Here is a 12,530-nt window from a genome sequence, read left to right as displayed (position 1 = left end):
ATAAACAGTTGCTGACAAGACATGTGTATGCAGGATGCATTATCAATTCTAAAAGGGAACTCTGACTGGATTCTAAGAGTATTAGCACAAGGATTCAAACTGTTGTAATATGCCCCCCCCCCTCCAAAATAAAAGGACAAAGTTTTGGCCGTCTACATCTCATTTAATAAATTAATGCAGGCTTCATTTCACTGCCACTTTTTTTTTATTTTACACTATAACAATGTTTTCAAAGGCAAACCACAGCTGCAGTTTGATCAATTTTTCATCAATCAATAGGAATAGTCTACTGTATAGGATCCCTGACTATCAAATATTGAAAAAAAAATAGGCTTCAAAGCAAAGGTGCAAGGCTAACAAAATTTGAAAAATGTGGTGTTATCTTTTACAAATGTACAAACACATCCTTCACGGCAATAAAGGAACCTACATTGGTTACCAGAGAACATTAAAAGAACCCTAATGAACTTCTTGGTCAAGCTCCTGGCTATCTGTATATTTGACCACCTCTTTTGAAACCAACCATCTTGCGTCCAGATTATTGCGTAATCGTATTACAAACGATACGCACAGGAGAGTAGACGCAGTGTCCATAGGAACAATAAGAATCAATTTTACAAGAGAAAAAGAGTGATGAAAAGATAAAAAATTTGTAGAATTTATCAAAATTGTATTGACCAGACCCAAACCCAGCTGCAAAACAGTTGTTCATACCAAGAAATCCGATAGGAAATGGCTTTAGAACAAATATCCATCGTCAATCGTCGAATCATGTGCCGGAGCTCGCAGTGGAAGTAGTGAGACGATCATTTTGAATGTTGACATCATACAAAATAGAAGTCAAAATATTTTGCCATTGAGATAAGAATTGGCCGTAAACTCAGTGGGTGGTCAGTTTCAAAAGAAGGAAGCAAATAAGCAAATGTGAAATTGTGCTTTGTTTTCCGATACGCATGCAGAATCGGAGTCGTCAATCTAAACATGGGAATCTGATCTACATGTAGTCAATTTTCTGCACAAATAAGACAAAACTACATGTAGGTAAAACTGAATTGATAAAAAACATTTTTTGCAGATATGATGCTTATAAGGAGTAGTTCCTACGATACACCACAGAATTGTTAAGTCAGAAAAAACATAAAGGCAACATGGTCACAAATTCTTATTTTTCGGGGTTTTTAGTACATGTATGCCTCCTTCAAGATGAAAGATTCTTGCAGATATGGTTGACCAATGCATGTGAAAAAAAGTAAAAAGTATTGGTGGTTTAGCTTCTGCCTTTCGTCAAACTATGATGGAAGGCTGTTGCACAGATATTGGTCCCATCTTTCAAAATGAAAATGGCACCCTGTGATCAAGCATTATTACTTGTTTAGCCCCAAAACTTTGAAATAGCTTTAGTGAGGAAACCACAACAACTTCAAATCAAAACTACTACCATCATCGGCACCCAGTGCATGCAAGGAATTAATCCTGCCACGTAGCAATTCACCTCACCTGGGTCGAGTGCAGCACAGTGCAGATAAATTTATTGCTAAAGGAAAACATGCCACGGTTAGGATTCTAACCCACGACCCTCTGTTTGAAAGACAAGAGTCAGAACCACTAGACGAAGCACCCGCACAGGGTACACTTTTTCTTTGCCGGTGAAGGAACCCATGCTCATAGAAGAAGTGAACTTCAGCATTGTCGAGTAGAGGAGCTCACTATGAAGAGTATTAACATATGAAAGAATACCAACTGATATCTATCCTCCCCTTAATAGTTACATTCAAATCTGTGGGCAAAATACCTCAACTTTGAAGAAAAGATAGATTTACCAATGCGGGCAAGGTAGCGGACCGTCCCCTTCGTTTCCTCCTCTGTGGCTGACATTCACTGTTGTCTCTTTCTCTTGGTTTCCTAGCAGGAGGAGGAGGAGGCAAGTTGGACGGCATCTTCTTCTCCCAAGATTTGTAAACTTCTTCTATTCTCTGCATATCCATTCTACCAACCACCAGCTTCTGGGAACCAATTATCAAAAGGAGATGATTATTACACCTGTACATTTCCTTAATTTCTACATTGACAAAAGGGGTATTTAATTTCACAAAATTCACAAAATATCTTTAAAATAATTTGAAGTGAAGAACATGAAGGTTTAAACATAATACAGTATACATCAGGCCTGTGAGTGGTGTTTCAAAAAAATAGCGGAAAAATCTGAAAATTTGATCGCCAAGCCGCTGCATTTGCGCCCATCACGATTCACAGTGTATTCTAGACCAAAAGCTTCAGTCTCTGTATTTTGGTTGTTCAGCTGAACTGCGTTGGCTCACTCATCAATACATAGACTGAAGAGCTTGGAGGCCCGTACGTACAGACAACGTATTTTAGCAATAACGTTAGATCTAACAGTGGAAACCCGATTTTCCGATCTTTTTTTGTACATAAAATGTCACATTGTGAAAAAGAAATCACATCCATATTTATGAAAAAATGTTTAAAATTCAGAAATATCGTACCTTAGACCACAGTTACCGCTAATTCCTTTGAAATAATGATCGAAACATCGTCATTTTCCATCCTTTCGTTGGTCAACGTAAGTTGCCATCTTGGATGACGTCATCATCCTTACAGACGTATTTACCAGTCGCAAAATATCGCGATTTGAGCCGCTGCTTTGCGCTTGTATGCCGACAACGGCAACGGTGCACGGTGTGATCCGCAGCAGTTTCATAGAGTTACAACTTCGCGAAGGCAAAATACAAGGCGCGGTAATGTGCATATTCACAACACACACATTCTGCTCGCATCCATTTACCTAGACTTGTTTTCCATCCGTTTTGGATAAAAAAGCGGAAATTGAAATCGGTCTTAAAAATGAAAATAACGAATTTCCGCTAAATAGCGGAGATTTCACAGGCCTGATACATGTATAACGCGAGAATGTGACCCTATTAAAATGATGAAAAAAAAATACACTCACATTATTATTGTAATGAACATCACATGATTCATTCTCTGAACTGCTAAATATTTGAACCATCTTGCACTGCCTATTTTGTCACTTTCAAATAAGTAAGAAGTTGTGAATTAAAAATTGATTCAATAGATTCAGTTGGAGCTTTCTAAATGAATGGCTGTGATCGTATCTTGCAAGCAACTGAAGTAATGATGCCTACGTCGAACCAGAAGCAGAAAATAAAAGCAGGGTGAAGACGCCCGAAGTCTCAGAGATTGAAACTTGATAAAAAAAATGATGATCCAAGCAGTGATAACAATCAGGACGGGGTATGAGGATCTTTATGAAATTCTTGCAGGGGCTTCATTTCGCCCATGATTTCGCCAAGTCAGAAGTCGATGACCTTGTTGCTTAACTGGTTATATCATTTAGTCACAGATAAGACAGAGCTTGAAAGTCATACATGTAGTTGGCAGAAATGTTGGGCACATTTTTTCTTGTCCGAAGCCCTGGGTTCCTTTCATACGTACAAATGCATGATCTTTATAACAATCTGCTGTCAGCCAATCAGACAGGATTTCAGTAGCTTGTTCCATTTAATATTGCAAATTTGTTATCACAATTTTTGTAAAACAGGTCCATAAAAATAAACGTTTTTCATTATCTACAGTGTCCTTCAGCCACTGATACATGTGTTTAACATGCATGCCCCCAACTAATAATGATCCCATAATACACACACATGTAGACAGTGTCTTTGACCATGTACCTACTTGTAGTAGGTCCATGCTTTGACAACCAACTTTCTACTCATTCAGTTTGGTTGCAACAAGGTCACTTTCAGGTTGAGCAACAGGCTCAAAGTGACCTTCAAAACGTCAATGCTGCACTTTTCAAAATGATCTTCATACACATATTGACTTCAATGAGTTTAATTCTTCTAATCTGTAAGGGATTACTTGGAACTACATGTGCTTGTGGCAATTGTAAAGGGGGGGGGGGCAAGTAGAGGAGTAATTGTTAGTCTCACAAGGATCCGGATGGATGCCATGAAAGACAAAAATGATGATTAATGAATATACATGTATGTATACTGTACAGTGTGTCCCACAAAAAATGAAACCGAGATTTATCATAACTTTAATAATCACAAATACAATAGACAAATGACCTACCATTGTAAAGCTTAGAATCTCCTCTTCATCTGAAATTACTTAGATTATTTCTCATCCACGCATGAGTGAGCAAAGACAATTTGAAGAGGGGATACCAAAAAGTCACTTGGCGGGCTGTATCTGGGTTTCTAAAAGAAAACTACTTTTTCTAAAAAGTTCAATATTTGCTCTTTAATTTGATACCTCAATTACAGAAAATGGTCAAGAAATAACAAAGTTCTGGTTGTTTGAAATAAGGCTTGAATTTAAATAAGTTCATAAAATGAAGAGGCTTTACAGGCTAGTGTCAAGACTCACTTGACACTGCATTTTGTTGATGATCAGCCATGCATTAAGTCTTTTGTTAACCGTGAGATAGGGGATATGTAGCTTCTGTGGGAAAACGGTGAAAAAAAAAAATTTCAGTTTAATAATGAAATTATGGAAATACAAGCATTGTTTCGAGGGAACATAACTTTTTTACTTCTTGACAATTTTTTGTGATTAAGGTATCAAATAAAAGGGCAGATATTGAAGTTTTTAGGCATGTGATTTTCTTTTTGAAATTCAGATACCCCCCTGCCAAGTGCCAAATAAGTTTTGGTATCCTTTCTTCAAATTGTTTTTGCTCACTCAAGCGTGAATGAGGAATAATCTAAGTAATTTCGGATGAAAGAGGCGATTCTAATCTTTACAATGGTAGGTCATTTGTCTATTGTATTTGTGATTAAGTAATGATAAATTATCTCAATTTCGTTTTTTTTTGGGACGTACTGTATAGCGAACTGAGGAAACCAAGATCTGATCCAGAATCAATTATAGGATTCAATTATGCTCACTAGGGCTGTTATCGATAACCGCTTTATCGGTAGTCTTGTCGATAATTGCTTGTTTTTTGCCACTTAGTTTTCCCATTCACTTTTATCTTCCTGTTCATGTCCTTCATTCTTATTTATTTCCCCCTTCCTTTTATCCCTTCTCCATCCATTCTTTCTTTTTTTATACTTTCATTTTACTTTTTTTTCCTTCTCTTTCTTTCTTTCTTTCTACCTTTTTCCTTTCGTTTCTTTCACCTCTTTTTCTTTCTTTCTCCCTTTCCCTTTTTCTCCTTTCTTTTCTTTCTTTACTTTTATGTGCGAGGGTCCGAGCTCAGACCCTCGTGTATGTGCAGGCAATGTTTTTTTTGCAGCGAATTTTTTTTACATGTGAGGAACTCCATGTTAGCTCTAAATCACCAATTTTTAGGCTAACCGGAGGATGGATATGGAGTGAAATTGGGGTGTAAATTAAGAAATTAAGCTTCTAATTCTTGTTAAGCTAGTTTAGATGTAGGATTTTTACAATAAATATGCATTTTTTCCCACCTTTGCCACTCGGAGTATTCAGAGCGAGTTTTGGCAGTAGAGGCGCAAAGCCAATATGGGAGACTCTCTCCAATAAGGGAGACAATCTCCCATATTGGAGACTTGCTTTGCAAAAGAACAAAAGAAACAACAAAAGCATGTTTTTTTCCACCCAAACTTTTGTCCCACCGAGGTCAGAAGCCCATTTGTTTTGTGTGTGGATGACAACAAAAATCCTTACAAAAACAAAAGTAGACTGAATTTTCAAAGTAGATGGTAAAAAGGAGTAATTTTTCATGAGGAATCTGCTTATCATATTTTTTATTTGCCCCCAAGTTAATCCTTTTGAAGCAAATGTAAACAAAGAAAATTGGTCTCCCAAACTGGAGACTGTCTCTGAAATTGGATACCCAAATTCTTTATAAAAGTAACCGATATCACAGATAATCTCTCTCATGGGAAACAGTCTCCAATATTGGCCGTGCACCTCTACTGTTTGAGGCTCGATGTTCGGGTAGGTGGAGCGTAGAGTAACGGTAGTGAAGTGGAGTGGAGCCTGCACGAACATCGCTTGAGGTAACTGTTAGATGGACTGTGAAACTTAAAATTCATTGAAAATAAGGCTTTAAGTTTAAGCCAAATTTTCTAACTTAGAATTAGCCTTGTTCTCTCGTCAATATATTTTTTTCATCAATTCTATTTTTTATGTCATTAAAATATTCGGCATGCTAAATATTAAACATTTGTACTACGGAAATACACATGATTTTTAAGAAAGACTTCCTCATGTCCCCTCCACTAATTTTAAAAAATACTTCTCCGAAACCCCCTACTTTCTTTCTTGTTTTTCTTATTTGGCCAGTGGGAACTAGGATTCGAAGCTCTCGCTGCAGAACGAAACATCTCCAGTCTGTCGCCTGAGCTAGCAGGAATTGGTGAAAGCAATGGTTTCATAACAGTTATCGTGTGTGTGTGTATTTGTGTTTTGTCAGACGTGTATCAATTTACGTCTGGGACCGACCTTTAACGTGACCAGGGCTCGAACCTCTGCATCAATTTGTAACTTCCCCACAGCTTGGATTCCAGGCGCATGCCACAACGCCAAGTTATCGTGTGTGTGTGTATTTGAGTTTTGTCAGACACGTGTATCAATCAGATATGATTATTTACGTCTGGGACCGACCTTTTACGTCACCATCCGAAAGACGTGACCAGGGCTCGAACCTCGAACCTCTGCATCAATTTGTAACTTCCCCACAGCTTGGATTACAGGCGCACGCCACAACGCCCAGTTATCAACCGATAGGGGGGGGTTCTTATTTTTATCTGGCAACCAGTCAATTTGACTATTTTCGCCATAGTATATATCATATTATTAACGTTTGTTTTCTTAAAATGGAAAAAAGTAAAATTCAAATATTTCTTTTTCCTTTCTTTTTTCTTTTTCTTTTCTATGCTTTTTTTTATTTTTTAAATTTTCTTTTTTTTTTTTAGGATACTAGGATTTAAAGTCGAGTAGGTGTGTCTCACAAATTAAAACTATATTACAACTACAATGTAGTCTACTCTCCAAGAGTATTGGGTATTTATTTTTCTGACTATATACACTACTCAAAAAAAGTTAAGGACCACTTTTTAAAACGTACATATTTTTTTATACAAGGTGTTTTATTTCTGGAAATACCTCAGTACAACTGTCCTGAATGTCTTTAAACACACTGTAATCAATTTCACGCATGGGTGGTTTCAGTTGTTGCACACTGTCGCTCTCATCACTGCACATCCTGAAAAGTGGGTTCACAGGGGTATCAACTATCGACATGAAGAGGAAAAAACGAATGTCTGAGTGTCTTTCAGGCAGCCTAGTATCGCGTATGACCTCCTCCTGCAGCAATAACGGCTGTCTCATGGAGCTAATGAGGTGATTAATGTCTCTGACGACCAGTGCATCCCATGCAGCCTCCAGAGTCACACCCAGCTGCTGCAGTCCAAGTGGATGGGATTCGAGCTGCTGGATACTTCTCCCCATCATCCCCATCATGTCCCAGACGTGCTCTGTCGGGTTCAAGTCCGGAACCTCGCTGGCCATTCCATACGCTCAATTCCATGGCCCTCAAGGAACTCGGTCACCACCCTAGCTCGGTGGGGACGGGCATTGTCATCCATCAAAATGAAGTTTTCACCCACATTTTCAGCAAATGGCACCACAATAGGTTCGAGAACTTCATCCCTGTACCTCATTGCTCTCCCTGGGTCCACGTAGAGACGAGTACGGTTGTCATAGGTGATGCCTCCCCCATAACGGTCATGTTCTGCAATACAGGGGTCAGCAAATCTCTCTCCTGGTCTCCTCCAGACTCTCAAACGTCCATTGTTGTGGTCAAGGGAAAATCTGCTCTCATCTGTGAACAGAACTCTACGCCATTGCTGTCTGGTCCATGGATCTGACATGCTGCCGAGCCCAGTTGAGATGAATTCTTCTGTGAGCAGGGGTGAGTAGGACACACTGAGCTGGCCGTCTGGCATTCCAATTTGCTCTGTGAAGTCGGTTACGGATTGTTTGAGTGTAAACAATCACTCCAGTTGCTGCAGTGAAGTCATTATTGAGGCGGCGTGCACTGTGAAAGCGGTTGCGGAGACTGAGATTCGTCAAGTAGCGATCATCTCTAGGGGTTGTTGAAACTGGTCGGCCACTACGGGGTCTCTCAGAGTATAGCCCTGTCTCTCGGTGTCTTTCACTTGCTCTGCTAATGACACTGCGTGACACGCCCATCACTCTGGCTACTCTTCGCTGACTGAGGCCAGCTTCGAGCATCCCTAGGGCTCTGGCTACATCTGTTTCACTTAGGTGGTGTCTTGGCATTGCTGTTGTAGGCAATTTGTTGATTCTAAAGACAGTAATTGCTTTGGAAGCCACTTTTATACGGACCCACTGCAATGATGTGAGAAACATCGTGAAAGAACTGCATGTTTGAAATTGATTTCATTGTGTTTGAGGATATTCAGGACACCTGTATCCTGGCATTACTGTTGTCAGCAATTTGTTGATTGTAAAGACTAAAGACAGAAAATGCTTTTGAATCCACTTTTGTACCACTTCACAATGGGCCCGCTTTTCAGGATATGCAATGATGTGAGAGACATCATGCAACAACTGAAACCAATGCCCGTCCCCACCGAGCTAGGGTGGTGACCGAGTTCCTTGAGGGCCATGGAATTGAGCGTATGGAATGGCCAGCGAGGTTCCCGGACTTGAACCCGACAGAGCACGTCTGGGACATGATGGAGATGATGGGGAGAAGTATCCAGCAGCTCGAAGACCATCCACTTGGACTGCAGCAGCTGGGTGTGGCTCTGGAGGCTGCATGGGATGCACTGGTCGTCAGAGACATTAATCACCTCATTAGCTCCATGAGACAGCGCTGTGAAGCCGTTATTGCTGCAGGAGGAGGTCATACGCGATACTAGGCTGCCTGAAAGACACTCAGACATTCATTTTTTCCTCTTCATGTCGATAGTTGATACCCCTGTGAACCCACTTTTCAGGATGTGCAGTGATGAGAGCGACAGTGTGCAACAACTGAAACCACCCATGCGTGAAATTGATTACAGCGTGTCTAAGGACATTCAGGACAGTTGTACTGAGGTATTTCCAGAAATAAAACACCTTGTATAAAAAAATTATATACGTTTTAAAAAGTGGTCCTTAACTTTTTTTGAGTAGTGTAAACCAATGCCATTGGGAATTACACACACTCAATTAAAGCCATATTTTGGAATTTGGTATGTATCCAACTTTTCCTTCTTAGATCTCTTACTAGATATATGTTAGATAATTCTTGATAAACCTGGCGAAATCATGGTTTCGGGAACCACTCGTCGATTTGTATTTAAGCGCACTTGTGTACAAAGTGAATAGAGGTGGAAATAGGGAACCATGCGTGTGACTGAAGTAAAGCGCTGATGTATGAAGTCTTCATCTTGTCTTGTCTTTCCGTTAATGCCCACAATATCACGATAATGCCATAAACCTTCTCCATATTTTTTTTCAATTTTAGTGGAGGGGACATATGGAAGTCTTGCCGATTTTTATTTGAGTCAATGATTGTATTTTTGTTTTGGTCCAATGTGTCCGATGGTGTAGTGACTGTGTCAGATCTAGACCAAAAGCTTCGGTCTCTGTTATGTTGGTTGTTCAGCTGAACTCCGTTGGCTTCACTCACCAAATACAGAGACCGAAGTTCTAGCGCGATCTGTACAGGGGACTCAATCATCAATGGCCATATTAATTTGCATTTCGGTCATGTTAATTTTCAAAATTTTATTCATTAAAAAAAAATTGAAGAGCCCTAAAAGGGGGATTTTGCATTGCAAGTTCCCTAATGGTCAGTAGAGGCGCTGGTCAGAAAATTGGGATCGTCCCAGTTTACAGGGACTGTCTCAGTTTATAAGGATTTCTTCACACAAGAAATCTAGGAAAGTTCATTTACCTGTCAAGTGCCGACACCAATGAAGACCGTGTTTACACATTGACTCGGCTCGGGTGTTGAATCCGCGAGCCGGGTTGAACACTGCGAAGAAGGGATCAGAGATCGCGTTTATACGTACATATAAAAAGGCGAGTTCAACACGGCTCGCGGATCTCGAACGGAAGAAGAATTATGACGTCGCAAATTAAACGCGGGAAATTCACCGCCGGAATCGAATCTTGTCCGTGCGAACAACAACAATGCCAAAAGTGAAAGCGTGCGCAGTGACCTGGTCAAGAGAGTTCGACACGGCTTTCTGTTTACACACGAAAAAATTGCCGAGTCTGACTCGGCTCGCGGGTTGAAACATAGTACGATTTTGGCGGATCAAAAAAGCCGTGTTCGACACGGCTCGCGGATCACACTGATCACGTTTACACAGCATAAAATTGCCGTGTTGAGCACGGCTCGCGTGTCGAACCCCCGAGCCATGTCACTGTGTAAACACGGTATGATGGTGGGCCCCAAGTCTGCGCACCTAACAATTTGAGTTAAGATTTAACATGAATTTCTTCTTATTTAACAAAATATTTCAGTTGATAATGTTCCTTACATCATAATGAGTCAGTGGGCCAAATATCTCATAAAAATTTGAAATATATGATTTTCTTGGAAAAAACATCGGGCAGTCATTTTCAGATTGAAAAAAAAAATGGTACCCCATGTCTGCGCACTCATTCACTTTGCACACGATTCGGGATTTTGATGACAAAAGGCTGCATTTTGAGACCGTCACATGAAATGCCCTGAATTCATTATTTTTCCACCATTTTGAGTCGGATATTTTATGAATACCTGCCTATGCATTGAATGTGTAAAGTTCGTGCTCGTTGCGTTTCTTCTTTTACTAGAATCGCGCAGATACGCGGGTGCGCAGACTTGGGAGACCGGGCAGACATGGGGGAACTGACCATACAAGCACAACGAACAATTGTCCATAGACTGTGTACAACGGATAGATCGTCTCCGCACAGCGATTCGAAGACCGCTGATTGGTCAATCGCGCAGATCACGTCATGACCACGTGGTCCCAAAAATAATTCCTTCGGACTGCGTGCGGAAGTATCGATAGCGATAACGATATCCGGTCGCGTTGTGTACGCCGTAAATAGTTTTGGTTCGTGATCGGATCGCTCCGGTATCGATCGAAAATTATCGAAACTCTGCAATTTCATGCATATTCAAGCGACGCTCCGAAACCCGGAAGCCAATTGACTTTGTGCACGTTGCGATAGACTCTACAAATTCCAACGAACACGATGGCATATAGACGCTAATTCGTAAGATTTTGACGGAAAAGCAAGAAGTAATCGAAATTTGCTTACCTGTGCAGTATCGGTGAGAAAATAGATCCTCCGAGAATACCTTTCATAATTCATATAAAATACGGGAAAGTGAAATTCTAGGTCGATTTTGGTACGAGGTGATAGAGAATTGCACACTTGTTTTGGTGGAATTCTGTGTGGGGAAATAAAAGGCTTGCACTGCGCATGCTTACTATATTTTCATTCATAAATTGGTTCTCGGCAGGGGCTGGATGACGTCATGTAATAAGCAAAAATGTACACGACCGCTACGTTCACGCTCCGCTATCCGTTGTACACAATTGTTCGTTGTGACAAGTGTGCTAGTCAATGTATGGCAGTGAGTCCAAACTTCGCGCGTGTCCAAACTTCGCGGACGGTCATTATCTCCAAAACTAGCCAATATCCTTAAAATCTGATATCATCAATGTGAAAAACGACCTAAAATTACCCTTCGCTGAAAGTTTCTTTAGGATAAGTCCAGTATTCATGATAATATTGGCAAAAGATCGGCAAATTTGTCACCGTTAGCGCCCGTTTTGAAGAAAGCAACAAGCATCACGATATCACCATTTTACAAGCAGAAATCATAAAAAAATGTGAGGTACCGTAAGTAACGGTGTATTAACCGCACCTTTTTCTCGGCGGGATAGAAGCAAAAGTCGGGGGTGCAGTTTATACACGGTGACGGGTCTGAGCCGGCCCGCCGTAACCCTTCCCGTACATGTACGATGTATGCCAGTTCACAACACATCGAGTGGCCGGGCGTAGCCGCCCAGGCAATGTCGTTTAGAGGGGTATGAGCCGCGGGTAATGGGAAGCGATTACCGGTATTACGATCTTAATTAAATGTTGTCCATAACAAACGCACCCACCTTCATGACACTAATTTTGACTTTATTCTCGATTCAAAGTAGTGAAGTTCCCTGGCTAATCTAAAAGAGACGCCAAGCATACTCGGTAATTACTAATATTTTGTCACCGATGAGCAAGAGTTGAGTGAGCTTAGCGATTGCGTTGTAATGTGGTTATAGTGCGACTTAAGATGGCGCTATTCAAAGTCCCGTTTCGCGCCAGCTTTTTTTTTCCTTCCTGTTTGCTTTTCATAAGATACCATGTAAACCACGCACGAGGGAGACGGCATGAAGCCGTAAAAAACAACTGGAAAAAATGTCAATTTCTTTGTTTCTTGAACCTTCCTGTATTCCCATATCCAAAATTCATGCTAAGACATTAAATTTCTGAAAATGGTAGTG

The 12,530-nt window shown here is 40.5% G+C and overlaps 1 protein-coding gene across 6 annotated transcripts in view; it reads right to left on the bottom strand.

Moving 5' to 3' along the window:
• Window positions 1–12,530, bottom strand: part of LOC121425009 (glycerol-3-phosphate acyltransferase 1, mitochondrial-like) — a 73,014-nt gene that overhangs the window by 46,304 nt on the left and 14,180 nt on the right. For 2 of the 6 annotated variants that reach the window (XM_041620936.1, XM_041620938.1), the window contains exon 2: window positions 1,821–2,003. In XM_041620936.1, the coding sequence (XP_041476870.1) occupies window positions 1,821–2,003 (183 nt within the window). Of the gene's footprint in view, window positions 1–1,820; window positions 2,004–2,968; window positions 3,930–12,530 lie in introns of those variants that run through there. The other 4 variants (XM_041620937.1, XM_041620939.1, XM_041620933.1 and 1 more) reach the window with 3 other exon arrangements.

Source organism: Lytechinus variegatus, chromosome 12 (genome assembly GCF_018143015.1).
Source record: "Lytechinus variegatus isolate NC3 chromosome 12, Lvar_3.0, whole genome shotgun sequence".
NCBI lineage: Eukaryota > Metazoa > Echinodermata > Echinoidea > Temnopleuroida > Toxopneustidae > Lytechinus > Lytechinus variegatus.
The sequence above is the reverse complement of the archived record's forward strand: the minus strand, read 5'-3'. Positions and strand labels throughout refer to the sequence as shown.